The sequence below is a fragment of the Zalophus californianus genome, chromosome 12, assembly GCF_009762305.2.
Source record: "Zalophus californianus isolate mZalCal1 chromosome 12, mZalCal1.pri.v2, whole genome shotgun sequence".
NCBI classification, from domain to species: domain Eukaryota; kingdom Metazoa; phylum Chordata; class Mammalia; order Carnivora; family Otariidae; genus Zalophus; species Zalophus californianus.
Genome location: NC_045606.1, coordinates 11,352,380 through 11,366,109, shown reverse-complemented (window position 1 = coordinate 11,366,109; position 13,730 = coordinate 11,352,380). Strand labels below are relative to the sequence as shown.

The window sequence follows — 13,730 nt, the reverse complement described above, 5'->3', positions numbered from 1 at the left end:
GACAGTAACAAAAAGAAATGAATGACAGGCACGCCTGTGTCATGGGCCTTTCTTCCCCTGGGGAAAGGTCTGAAATGAACTCAGCGTGCTGTGCTGCTATAGGAAATGGCATGTCTTTGTTTAGTCGGAAAAAGCGGGTTCTGTTACCTAAGCGAAGGAGAGAGGACCGCATAGGAAGAGCTGCAGGCCCCTTCCGTTTGGCCGGTCATCATCCCACGAGACTCACCCCAAAGTGTCTTCCCTTTGGGACAAATGCTGTTAAAGTTCAATTTTCTCAAACACATATGTTGAAAAATAAATAAAACCGTGGCAGTAAATTTCTGTTTTCTTTGAAGCCAGGCTTAACATGAGTGGAAGCATTGTACTCAGAGAAAAAAAGTCTGTTACAGTCCAGTACCCCCCAGGCCCCTGCAACAGGTTTGACAGCAGGCTCTATAGAGCCGGCGGCTTCCGGTTCAGTGACCGTGAATACCTCCAGTCAATATCTGCTCCCGGACCTGACTGCTGAGCACAGCACAAAGAACACAGGAATTTTATCCAAGAAGCGGCCGCTCAGACTCTGTGAATATGCACCATAATTAGGGCCTGCTTTCTCCGTAGCCGATGACCGAATTCAGTATTTCAGTCATTAGAAATCCTGCAAGACAGAAATAAGTGTGATGCCCTTTGATATACTTTATTTCATGCTCATTTCTTAATGCAAAGTAAAGTGTGTAGCGGTTGGTCCGAATTTATGCTGCCGGCTCATGAAAATTTTGAAAGTTGAGGAACTGAAACTCACGCACGTTTTCATACTTACACAGGGAAACGCGGCTGTAGGCCTAAAGTAGTTCCTGAAAATCAGGCAGGCTTTACATTTTTTCAGTTAAGCCTGAGGAATGATAACCAGACAATAAGAGTTATTTTCTTTTTTGAACTGGACAGGATATGCAATGAAAAATGTTGGGATTAGCAGTAGGAAAGTCTAAGAGTGGAAAATACGGTACATGGCATTTGCTTATTAAAAAAGAAAGAAAAATAAAGCAGAAAAAGGAGACAAAGAGTAGGGCTGGAAAGAAGGCGTTATTTTAGGTCGGCGTTGGCAAAGTTTATCTTTTAGGCTTTGCGGGCCACATTCTGTCTCAGGTACCCAGTTCAACCAGGCCCTGGATTGCTAAAGCCGCCAGAGACAAGAGTAAACAAGGGACGGTCACTGTGTTCCAATAAAACTTTATTCACAGAAACAGGCCTTGGGCTGTACTAGGCTCATATGCGGTAGTTTGCCAAACTCCATTAGACAGTCTTCACAGAAGACCTCTCTGATAAGGAGACATCAGTGCTGGGAAGCATATGAAGCGAGGGAGCAAGCCACGGGGCTCGGAAGGAAGAAGGTTCCAGGCAGACACATGTTATGACCTGGTCCAACATGGCTTATGTTCTGTAGAATATACCGCTATAATCACCGATCATTATTTTCCCACGTTTTGATCCGTTCTTCTCCAAATGTGCCCGTTGAGGATTGCCCAACAGGCTTACCAAGTTGACACATCATATTTACCAACCCGCTCTCCCTCTGGCTGGATATGTACTCCGTCCAGTCATTTGGTTTCACAAATTCGGTGGCAGCAAACACTGATGTGTATCTAAGTTTGCTGGCTCTGGATAGGCTTATTAGGTCAGAAGGCTTATTTATGGCTCTTCACACTGCCATATTTCCTACCTTAGAAATCTGCATAAGACACGGACAGCCGGTGACACTGAGAACTTCCCATCGGGTGTTGTTACAATTGTTTGTGCTCATCCAGCAGGTGCAGACCAGTAAGTGTGCAGTGCTGATTTTCACAAGCAGAGGATGAAAGTCAAGTGTAATAGGGCTGGCGGGAGGGATGTCTGGGGCACGACTTACTCCCAAGCTGTGTAACCTCCCTGCGTCAAGGCCTCCGTATCTTTAGAACGAGGCTGGTCGTGATGACTCCTTCATAGCACCGCTCTAAGTTTAACGTGAGATAATTATGTAAAGTCTCTAAAACTGTGCCTCGCCCATAGTTAAATACTCACAAATGTCACATAAAAGGTATGGTCACTATATATTTTCTCACGTTGCACTGTCTATTCATGTCTTTTTTTTCCCCTTAGTTTTGAAATTGTGCTCTTCTTTTTAGGTTTTCCATTGAATATTGCTAGTTTCATTAACTTTATTTCCACATGAAGTGCCTGGGAATCAGTAATAAATGTCAAATAAGGTAACTTTGGCCTTTTACAACCAGTAACCGGTTTAATATCAGGGAAGTCATCAGACATCACGAGAGGTACTATAAGTATTAACTTATTAAGCTTTTGATTTTGAGTTCTAAGTGTGCTAGACTTGTTGGCATAAAGGTGATATGCTCTAAAAACAGTAAACAAACAAAAGCAAAGGACAGGTGTTGGCCGTGATACTGCAGTGGCCTAAGAGGAACAGCTCATTATCATTCCTGAAAATAATTCTGATTTAGGAGCTACTATGTGTATGGTGTGGATTTGGCCCAGCAAATTCAAGAAAAACCCACACAGATGGTCTTTGTACTCAAGAAATACAATTATACATCTTTTCTATTCTTCTTCTTCTTCTTTTTTTTTTTTTTTTGGTGGGGGAGGGCGGTGTGACTGTTTGCCTATATTAGCTCTAGTCATTTGATGGAATCTGTCACTACACTTTACCTGTCCTAATAAGGGTTATGGTAGAGCACTGAAGGGAAAAAGGGACTTTCCTTTGTTAATTTTAAATTGTTCTCTTCAAATCTTCCAGACTGGGTATGCCCCCAGATACAAATACAAGGTTTTGCTCAACCTCTGTATTTTACTGAAGGGAATGAAAAGAATGAAACCACTATTATGTGTATGGGCCCACCACAAAGTTTTAAGTAGACAGTTAGGCTGAAGGCTGCTTTTGAATGACTACTGTAGGAGCTCCCAATAGGTACAGTACTTTGTACAGCATGCAAGGTGGGGAATTCAGGGAGGGTGGGAAGAAATGAGGGAAGGACACAGAAGAGCAGTACTGGCCAGCTACTTAGCCCTCCTTTGTCTAAGCTTTTATCATAATAACATGTCTTTTCTTCGACCTTTTCTCTCTGGAAAGAAATGTATTTATTCATGCTCCAAACTTGCTACTCATCTTCCTGCTCTCATCCCTAAAAGGCCATCATAATCATGGAGCAAAGCCTTCCTTATTTCCAGTGCCCTCCACAGCTAACACAAGTGACCTGCTGTGCATGGAGTCCTCTCTCCAAGGGCCAAGCCGTGGACCACTTTCAGTAGGAAGAGCACCTCTCCTTAGTTAGGTGGAATCATTCCAGGGACTCGGGCGGCCCCGGAAAGAGCCACATTGACTCAAGTAAGAGAATAAAGAGTTGCTGAATAAGACAGAACCCGAGCACTCACTTCCCCCAAGAGAGAAAAGGTGAAGCTGGTTTTCTGGGACGAATGAGTGAAGTGGATGGTGAAGGGTCACACCCTCTGTCACTGCTGGCTGGGGGCGCAACCCTGTTCACATCCCCAGCTCCAGACACGGGCTGCTCTCGGCTCAGCTGGCAAGAAGGTCTGTGGGGCTTGAATGATCATAATGGGTTAGTAACTAAGGATCCTGCTCTGGAAAATGAATTGCAAAGTTCAGTATGAAGCAAATGGACTGTCTGAAATTCAATTCATATGGGTCCATAAATGAGAAAACTGTGGCTCCAAAATGTTGGGGGTACAAGACAGACATTTCTTCCAAGAGAAAATCCAGACTAAAGGCAGAATTTAAAACTTTATAATTTGGGTATTTACGAATACTCTATGTCTAGTTTTTAAAAGTGAGCTTCGTTAAATGGATTCAGACACTAATTTTTTTTTTTAAAAAGCCCACACTCAAAATGCAAGAGAAAGAGTACTTTCTTCATTAAGGCGAAAGTAGTCACTTGGAACATATAACTGTACTATGAGGGAGGGGAGCGTAATATGGCAATTGTCTCAATTTCCAAGTGAAATCTGAAAACAAGCAGTACGTTTTAGCCTCAAAGCACTGTGCACCCCCACAGAATACAATAATGCCTCCTAGAGTTATGCAGAACTGAGCAATGCAAGGCATGGGATACAGAGAAGACCAGGAAGGAAAAATCTGCTCCACTCTGGATACACATTCAGGTTCTGTCATGAATGCTCCAAAAAAAAAAAAAAAATCTCAATAATCTAAGTAAGTGTACTCACTGATAGTTTTCCAAAACATTGCACTTTTCTGTATGGCTTCCACACAGACTCTGTGGTCAGGGCAAAGGATTTGAGAGAGTGAGAGACATTTCAATTTATCTTTTGGGCACAGGTCCTGGTGAAGTCAGTAGAGAGTAACTTTCAGAAGAAAAGGGGAAATTCCCCACCTCCAGTGTTTCTTCATTTCCAAGCTACTTGAATTAAATGAACATAATGCAGGAATCTTACACTTTCTAGGACAACCTTTCCGTGACAACTCAGGAAAAGAAGATGCCTACATCCCACCGTCCCACCTGTAAGCCCGTGAATCTAAAGTCATGATTTTGAGTTAAGAAAGGAAATACTAAGAAATTCTACTATTATTTCCAGGACGCTTCAAACAATGTGAGTTTCTATGCTCTGTCTACACTGCCTGACCAGGCACTGTGGGTAATGCCCCGAGAGACAGAGGCAGGGTAAGCTTTTAAAGGCACTGCATTTAACAAGCTGGGTTCTTTAACACAAACGTACACATTTCCGTACATATTTATAAGCCCTGGTGGTTATTATTAGGCTGTAATTGTAGTTGTTCTAACACCTAATAAGCCATGGTTGGAAAAACAAAGGCAGGTTAATTTGTGATTTCCTCTACTCATTCAGAGGCAAATTAAGTGTCAAACGGCTAATACGGAACATATTTCATTTTATGAGATTTTAATTTAATTCTGCACCATATCGTTGATGCCTTAATATAGGGTGGTTTATCTAAAAAGAGAAGCAATTTATAAACCTCTTTCAACAGAATCTTTAATGATAGGATATGATAGCTTAATTATCACAGTTCCTGCCATCCTTCTAAACAGAGATCTGCCGGTACTTCCATCATCAACACAAATCCCGTTTTCAAGAGACTTATAATTTTGTTTTTAAACCTGGCACCAGAAGGACAATTATGTGTACAAAATAATGAGAATATCCCCCAATTTTGTCTTGGTATAATTAAAAGTGTTTATCCTAAAAACTCTGTAAGCTCACTTGATCTCATTTTCTAGAAGACAGTTACAGAGAGAGCGTTTTGGAACCTGAGTTCTAGATAAAACCATTTTACTTTTCCAGGATACTGCTTTACGGCTCAGCAAAGATGTCTAGATTTCAGCAATGAAACCATCCTGGCCCAGATGACCCTCTGCTCCCAAAATGATCACAGGCGTCTACTCCTAGCAGCACCTCAGAAGGTGCAAAAGCAAGGAAGGGGTTCATGATTGAGCGAGGCCACTGTTTCTCGGGCCCCCACTGCCTCGAATGCTAACTCCCAGCACTTGTTTAGAGCCCGGGGCTCCGAAGACTGCTCACACTTTTAGGACTTCATTGAACTCCTCCTGCAATTTGGAGAGTCCGGTAAGGAAGAAAACCACATTTCCAGGGGATGAAACCGCTCCACGCAAGGGTAGGTTAGCAGAGTTCCCAGAACAGGTAAGTGTAAATAAAGCAAGCGTGGGGGGATTGGAGCTGTCCTGCTCATCCAGTCTCCCGATGGACAACCTTTTCCAAGGGGCCTAGCCGGGTGCTGGGCACTGCCGGCCAACGAGCAGGAAACCACCAGGAAAGGGGGTATGCACCACAGTGAAGGCTCACGTGGGGTGCTCCGAGGAACAGCCTCGGGAACACCAGCAGAAATGACATTTGAATTAGGCCTTGAGGATGAGGAGTTGAAGCAGAAGTTGGCCATGCAGCAAGGGAGGGCCACTGAGGGCGATGCGGAGAGAATGTCCTGTTACAAAGGCGCACGGGAGAGATGGGCCGTACCCTCCTGGAGCCAAGTGCAAAGCCCAGGTTCTCCACCTACAACCCTCTTAGGGCTAGCAGTCCTGGGAGGCCACAGGCCCACCTCCTCACTACGCTCTGCCCATGGCAATGATGCTCCGAAGCCTCCAGGACTCTCCTGTGGGCCTTGGGACGGTCGACTAGCCTGACACTGTGAATTTTGGTAACAGTCCATTTAGGCAGCTAGAGAACCATTTAGTCAATTGTGTGAAAGTACCCGAAGGCCTGGCCGGAAAAGCAGGAAGTCCCTAAAACCTATAAAAATTCCAGCTCAGCAGTCATACCTGAAATGCCACCCCTAACCCCAGGACTTTCCAAACTTGACCTGCCTCATCTTGTGGTGTCTTTATCACAGGTGAGCTAATACTGAAGGTACAGTGATCAGGGCCCAGAATACAATGTGTGGGCTACATGAGGGCTTGCTATTGTTGTATTCTGCCAAAGAACCAAGACTTGGGATTTTTAACAGTTAAATTCATGTTTGCATTTAATAACAAGGCAAACTGTAATGAACCCATAGGAACTAGTTCATTCGATCATATAAACTCATTTTTTGGGGAAGTTTCTCTGTAACAGGATTTTGGGAAGCACAAAGAACTCTGAAATTCCACAGAAAATCTGATTTAAATTACCACGTCACAGAGACTGGAGTCTGGGAGGAATCAGCCATGTGCATCTCCAAAGCTGGTCTGGTCCTTGCTGGCTCTGTACCACGGGGCAGAGCCTCGTCGAGGACCTTTGTGGGCCCATCTGCCCCGCAAAGCCTCCATACCACAGGGGTGAATTACACGGCAGGTTTCGGCCTGAATTTGGAATGTCCTTCCCTTTTTGTATACGGGTTTTTAACTGGCCTCATGGTTTTATTTGAGTATATTTTTAGCAGGCTTCAGAACCCTGTGAACACTTCCTTGTGTTCCAGTGAAAAATCAAAGAGTAAGTCACAAGTTTCTGTATTCCCTCTCTATAAATACCCACTTCTCCTTTAATGCTCATGGAAGTCTGCAACACAGATTTATTACTTACCTCCAGGCAAATCTGCTCTGAAATTACAATTCAATAATGGGGGATGGATCCAAAAAACTGTTGGTAAAATATTATATGTGTACGTGGGCATGTAGTTACGGCTGTTAATATCAATTAATTCTGTTCACAGAGGAAGACTTGTTTTAAAACAACTTCATTTTTCTTTGGCATATACGTAATTACACGGCTTAACTAATGGCCATGGAGACACAATCTACCATCTAAATAACCAGCATTATTCTTCAAAGTATTATTTGTGCTTTTCTAACTTTACTGTCTCAGAATGCAGGGTGATTACCAGATCTGACTAAATGTATACATCAAGGCCATGAGGAAAGGGGGGCCCCTCCCAGACGCTGGCTCCAGTAATTACAGTTCCAGACGGTCCTCCGGACATGACGATAAGAGAATATCACCTTAGTGTGGAAGTCCGCTACTCTTTTTACCCCCAACCTGGGTGAGATAATATTTGTTTCCACAAAATGCTCTGCTTTCTTTTCTAATGTACGTGATCACCATCATTCTTTCCCTTTATCTTTGTGTAAATCACGCACTTGATCATGGGTGCCATTCTGTTTGGGAGACAGTTCCATCAATCAAGTCCCTGTTGCCGTGCACACCATGGGGGCCCTGAAAATTCACCATAAAAATTTCATGACAATTCGTTGTGCTCGCTGGGACAGGAAGGACTTCCGGGTAATGGGAACATTAGCATGAAAAACTTCAAACCCAATCTCTCCCAGATACATATTCTCTGAGGGGTAAGTTTCCATTAGACCTCGACTGTTTAATTTAGTATTTACAGCCCACAGAACACACATCAGCAAAATATATAGTGAATACTTGCCAGCCACCTAGTGTGACAGGCATTCTTCAGGAAGCAATGGGGATCTGCTTCAGTGAGTCCAGGAACAGACAGGCTTGCCATATTTCAAAAGTAAATCTTACACTCCTACCACATCTTCAAAGCCCGGGAGGCTCACCGTTAACAAAACGTCGTGGGACAGGAAGAGCTCTTGCTCGGTTCTGCTTCGTTAAGGGGTAAAGTTTTACTACTTACACATGCAGTGGAGGAATTGGAGACGGGTCATAATGGTAACGCCCCTCATGATGTCTTGCATCGATTGGTACGGGAGGGTGGAATGCAGGAAAGAGATGAGAAGGGTCTGAAACAGAAAGAAAATCCAGCATGTATAAAAGGAACGCTCTGAAACAGAATCCCAGCCCCTGACACCACACCGCGCTTCTGCCTTCACAATGTAGGCCCGGTCCACTTTCGAGAATCTGTGGAAACACTCTTCCAAGTTCGTTAGGAGGCCACAGGGGACCCCAGAAGTATGACCAAGCACCTCGTACCTGTGCCCCCAAGGACATGGGGGTGAGAAACGCTGTGACAACCCACACGGAAAAACAAGAAAAGGGAATAAGGCATGTCCCATCCTGAAGGGAAGGGTAAAGGGAGCGACAAAACCAAAAGAAACAGATTTCAAGACACACATTTCCTTCTATAATTGTACTGTCAATGGAAATTTAGACAAAGACGTAATATAAATACTAGTTTTGTTTCTCTCATATCCATGATGCTTCACAAAAAAAAGAGTCTTTTTTTTAAAGTCCCTGCTAGAATCCATGGGTCTATTATATACAAGTACGTCTGCTGTCATAGATATGCATGGTACACACACACACACACACACACACACACACACACACATACACACACACACACGATTTTAACATTCAAATGCACACTCCCCTCCTTCCTGTCCTGGGTCAGGCCTCCACAGTCCTGACACAAGCACAAGGACAGCAAATCTACAGGTTAGCCAGAGAAATGGGCTAACGGGGCTGGAGGAGGTGAGCGGACCCTCTCACACTGACAGGGAGAGGCTGGGAGCAAAGGAAGGCCCCCACCCTGACATTCACCTCGGACCCAGACTGGCCTCCCCCTGTTGGGCTCAGGCTGGGGTTAGCGTTCCCTGGGCTCCTCCTATGTGTGTGCTACCTCAGATAGTTCCTCAACTCCATTGACTAGAGTAACTTAAGCGGACCGTCTCTGACAAATCTGAACATCAAGGTTTTTGTTTTTGTGTTTTTTTTCTAAATAGTGATCCACTGTAAAAACCTGAAGAGAATTTTGCCAGATTTTAACATGAGAAGCTTGGTTGATCCCAAGTTTCTCCCCAAGTTTTAGGAAGCAAAGAAGGTACGGCTCCACGGCCGTGAGCCTTGCATTACGGCATATACGCCGAAGCCTCTCTTCACATATTGCCTTCCACACACGCATGAAGCCATCCTGCTGCTATTGCCCGAAAAGAGTCCCAGGGATTGATGTGCACACCAAAGGTGCCTCAGGAGGGCTTCCAGCATTTTCTAAAAGTCTGAAGGTTTTGCTAGACCTGAGGTAGCCGGTAGTACAGACGATCTAAATGAGGCCCTGCAAACGGGTTCTGAGTTGCATCTGGAAGAAGGGACACAGAACCTCCAGGTGGGGGTGAGGGGCTGTGCCAAACACGGACCAGGCGTGACCCACCCCCGCACCATGGATGTGCACACGTCCCCATGTCTGAGTGGTGCGTGTGTGTGTGTGTGGAATTCAGGTGTTTTTCCTTTTCCTCCCTATACATTTCTCTTTCTCCTAAATTTTCTTCAACAAGCATCTTTTAGAATGTCAACATAACAAATTTTTTTAAAAAAAAATTATGAAATCTTACTTCCCTTGTTCGAACTTTGCCCTTGCTTCCTTCCTTTGAGAATCGACCAGTAAGGTTAGGAGGAAAATAAATAAAATGAGTGAAAAACTATTGACACCACGTTGACAGAACCAAGGCAGTGCCCGAAGCTATGGGTCCACCAGATGTAGAACCTTTCTTGGAAAACCTCTAGGACTGGGAGAGGCATGTCATAACAAAAAGGCTTTCTGACTGTATCCAGGGCTGCTGGTAAGATAAAGGAGAGAGAAGAGGAATCATCGCGGGGCCCGGCTAGTCACTGTGATACTACCAAGAACAGCCATGCTGGAAACTGAACGGGTGAAGGATTTCCAACCACCTCATCACTTGCCACACTATACACTGTATAAATTCCACACAAGAAAAAAATCAATTCTACTTTAAGTGCACTGCTTAGGACTTAATATTAAAGGATGTTGGCATCTTTTGTAATGCAAATCTTGATGGCTGGCATGCTAAGTTTGAAAGTTGATCCAGCACTGCTGTCAAATTCAGTCTGGGCGTCCCGTGAGTCAGTCATCCTGCAGAGCCAAAATGTCCAATTTCACTTAACCATTTTCGACGAAAATTATTCATCCTTCTTAAAACAACCTACAGTTGAGTGGAGTAATCTTTTTCACTAGTTTGAAAGTCTGACACATGTTCAGTAAATATTTCCAGATTTTGAATTTTGAACCAGGCCTCAATGTGTCAGATTTGAGTCCAGGGTGAGGGGGATGGCCACTAGACGCCGGGGTGGCTCCTTCAGTGGTTGCTGCTCACGTGAACACGCTTGCTTCCCGTGGACTTCAAACTTAGTTCACGTCATCTGCTCTTGGAAGTCAGAGAAATAAGGCCACGAGCACTGTGTTTCAGTCAAGCATTCATAAAGTCTGACCCACCTCCTGAGGGTTTCTCCCACATATTTTCCAGGGCCGTTTTGAGGGACATTGTGACAAACACATCGGAGTTGGAAGATCTTTTCACATCTTCCCTTCCTGGCTCTTGGCTGTGGTCTGTGTGATTTAATTCTCTCCACCAGGTAAGTGGGTGTCAACTGTATCTGCTTTTCTCTACGTGGGTTCAACAATGAATTACAACAAGGCACAAATCCACATTTTTCATATACAAGGGGCTCAAAATGTGTGAATTTATTCCACTTTCAGTATCTGCCTCATACAACCAGGAAGTAACACCCCTTCTCGTCGTTTGAGTTTTGATCATGATGTTGCGCTGATTATGTGCACACAGGGAAAGACCGACCTGTTGATCCTATAAAATCAAGAGTGCACCCGAGCAGCATAAAAATCTCCTCCCTAAGAAAACCTGGAGAGCTGTCATGGACATTTAAAAGGCACCGCCACCTTTTCACTTTAACGAGAAGGTATTTTTACAAGATTTTAATTCACTCTTATTCTCGCCCTCTCTCCTTTCAGAATGAAAGAGAAAATGACCACGCACTGCAAAAACAATTTGAGAGGAAAACGGAAGGCGCAATTATTGGGACATTCGTAGTCCTTCCTCACTGTTGCGTCTGATGTCTTGTGAGCTTTAAAGTTCATTCTGACTGAGAGTATGTGTTTATTTATGTCCTAAGGAAATCTGTGGATTCTGCATTCTGGAATTAGGGTAAATAAAGAACAAAAATTAAGGGGATTGATCTGATTTGAGCACACACATCTGGTCTTAGTTTAAGCATTTTACTCTTTCTATTTGCTTCCCTCTTGATGCAGCCTGAAATAAGTTCTCTTGGACTGATGAAGTCTGTGCAAACAACTCTTCCTGGGGTGTCCGTGATCAGTGGAGACCACAGCTCCTGAGCTACCTTCCGGAAAAACGCACTGCAACACCCCTCCTGCACTTCGAGACATGCCTGAGCATGGCTTCACGGTATAAACGAAGAATAAAAAAAAAAAAGAGAGAGAGAGAACAATTCTGTCCCGTCCCATCTGTGCCATCGCATGACATTAACCCTCACACATTGCTCCCACAGAAAAAAGTACCCAAATCCTCCAAAGCTGGGTGCTTTCCTTGCATCTTGGCCTGTCGTTTGTATGTGGAAGATCGGCAGCATATTCCATCACGGGCCCAAGGAGCTGTCCAAGAAAACCCACACGACAAGAACAGGCGCGTGTCGCTAGCAGCCACCATAATTAACCACCACGCGGGTGTCTATTTACACACGAGCAGCGCAGCTGTGGAACATCATAACTCAAGTGGATGTGTGCAGAAAGATGCCGCACCGCAGCCCTCTCCTGCTCGGGCCCTTGACAAAACACCGCGTGATGACTTTTCCAAAGTCAGGAGAAAACTGCTGAAGCAGAAGGAAGTGCCACTAAACCTGGCTACCTCCTATTTATCATACAATTTCCTGACTGATGGTTCCACAAACCAGCTGCTAAGTGCTGTGTACTCTACTGTCAGCAAACTAATGGGCTAAATGGAAGACGGGGAGAATAATGTGCAGAACTGGTAGAATCAATTTTACTGAGGGAATTAAAATTCTACCAGGTGGGGGTGAGGCTGCGGAGCCGTGGTAAGCAGTCAACTGTACATGCTTATGGTTGCAAAGATGATTTATTGCATACTTGCAAGAGGCTTGACTATTAGACCAAATTCCTCTTGTACTAACCAGAGATTTGAAGAGTGCATATTATCCGAGGCTTCAGTGGAATAGCCTTTAAACCCCATAAATATGTAATTGGCTTGACACGTGTTTAAGCTGAAATGCATAGTAAAAATATTTGTGCTGGGTATAGTTGTCAGTGTTCGATTTCATGCTGGCTGTCATCACGGTACGCATTAAGGGTCTCATTAGGAATGAGAAGCATTGATCTCGAGGTCTCTTCACAACAGCCTGGGTTGATCGTAAAAGCTATACCCAGAGAAAGACACTTGGAGATTTATCTTCGGTTGCATCTTTCTCCCAAGAAATAGTTTTAGTATCCTCGGGCTAGAAGATCTCTTAGAAGCCACTCTGGAAACCTGTCTTTTAAGGTATGAAATTTCCATATAAAAATTGCAGTTTAAAAAAGAGAGATCAAAGTTGGCTCATTTCGTGCCCTAAAGGAGTATAATTCACAGAGGGTACTTGAGGGTCCAAGTTCTCCTGGCTAATTTAAAGACTGAAGTCACCCGTGCACTCACTTTGGAACTTATCCGAGACCATAACTAGAGATTATTTTTCCTGTCATTAGGGCAAAACCCTGCCCATAGGAATGTCCAAGCCCCTCAAAGTCACTCAATCACCTGTTGTCAGCAGAAATATCATTAAAATCCCATGTGGCCACCAGCCACTATACCAGAACCAAAATAATCACCTGGTGGCTATTGAATGAGAGGTCTCAAGCCAGAGAAAGGGAGAGGGAGAGAGACCCTTCCCCCTTCAGGGAGATGGGGAAGAGTCACCAGGGGTCTTGTCTCTGCCTCTTCCGCCCTGGGCATCCCCAGTCATCACCTCAGTCCCTGCGAGACCTCTGCCAGGCCTCGGTGGCCTGAGGGAGACACCACCCAGCGGACTGACTTGAACATCCGGTGGACTCACCCCGCGGCGCATGAGGAATCTTCTTTGCGGTCTCACATGCTTGTGGCACAGAACTGAAAAACATCTCCAGTATCATTAGCGTTTATAAGACCCTCTGTAGCATGGCGCAAGTTTTAAGAAACTGGTTTTAATATACTTGAGAAATCTATAGATGTCTTCCACTTAAAAAAAAAAAAAAAAGATCTATTATTTTGTTACTTTATACCACGGCAGCAGCCTTACTTGGAAAGAATATGCTACGGGAGGGATGTGCAAACTACTGTGTGTGGGCCAGTGTTTGTCAATAAAGTTTTATTAAAAGACACGCATGCTCTTTTGCTTACAAACTGCTTATGTCTGCTTCCACACAACAGCGACAGAGTTGACTAGTTATGACAGAGAACACATGGTCCACAAGGTTTGACATATTTATTGCCTGGCCTTTTACAGAAAACCATTTG

The 13,730-nt window shown here is 44.3% G+C and overlaps 1 protein-coding gene across 3 annotated transcripts in view; it reads right to left on the bottom strand.

Moving 5' to 3' along the window:
* The window catches only part of GLI3 (GLI family zinc finger 3), a 265,047-nt gene that overhangs the window by 104,941 nt on the left and 146,376 nt on the right, over positions 1–13,730 (bottom strand). For all 3 annotated transcript variants that reach the window (XM_027574614.2, XM_027574615.2, XM_027574616.2), the window contains one exon: positions 8,096–8,201. In XM_027574614.2, the coding sequence (XP_027430415.1) occupies positions 8,096–8,201 (106 nt within the window). The remainder of the gene's footprint in view (positions 1–8,095; positions 8,202–13,730) is intronic.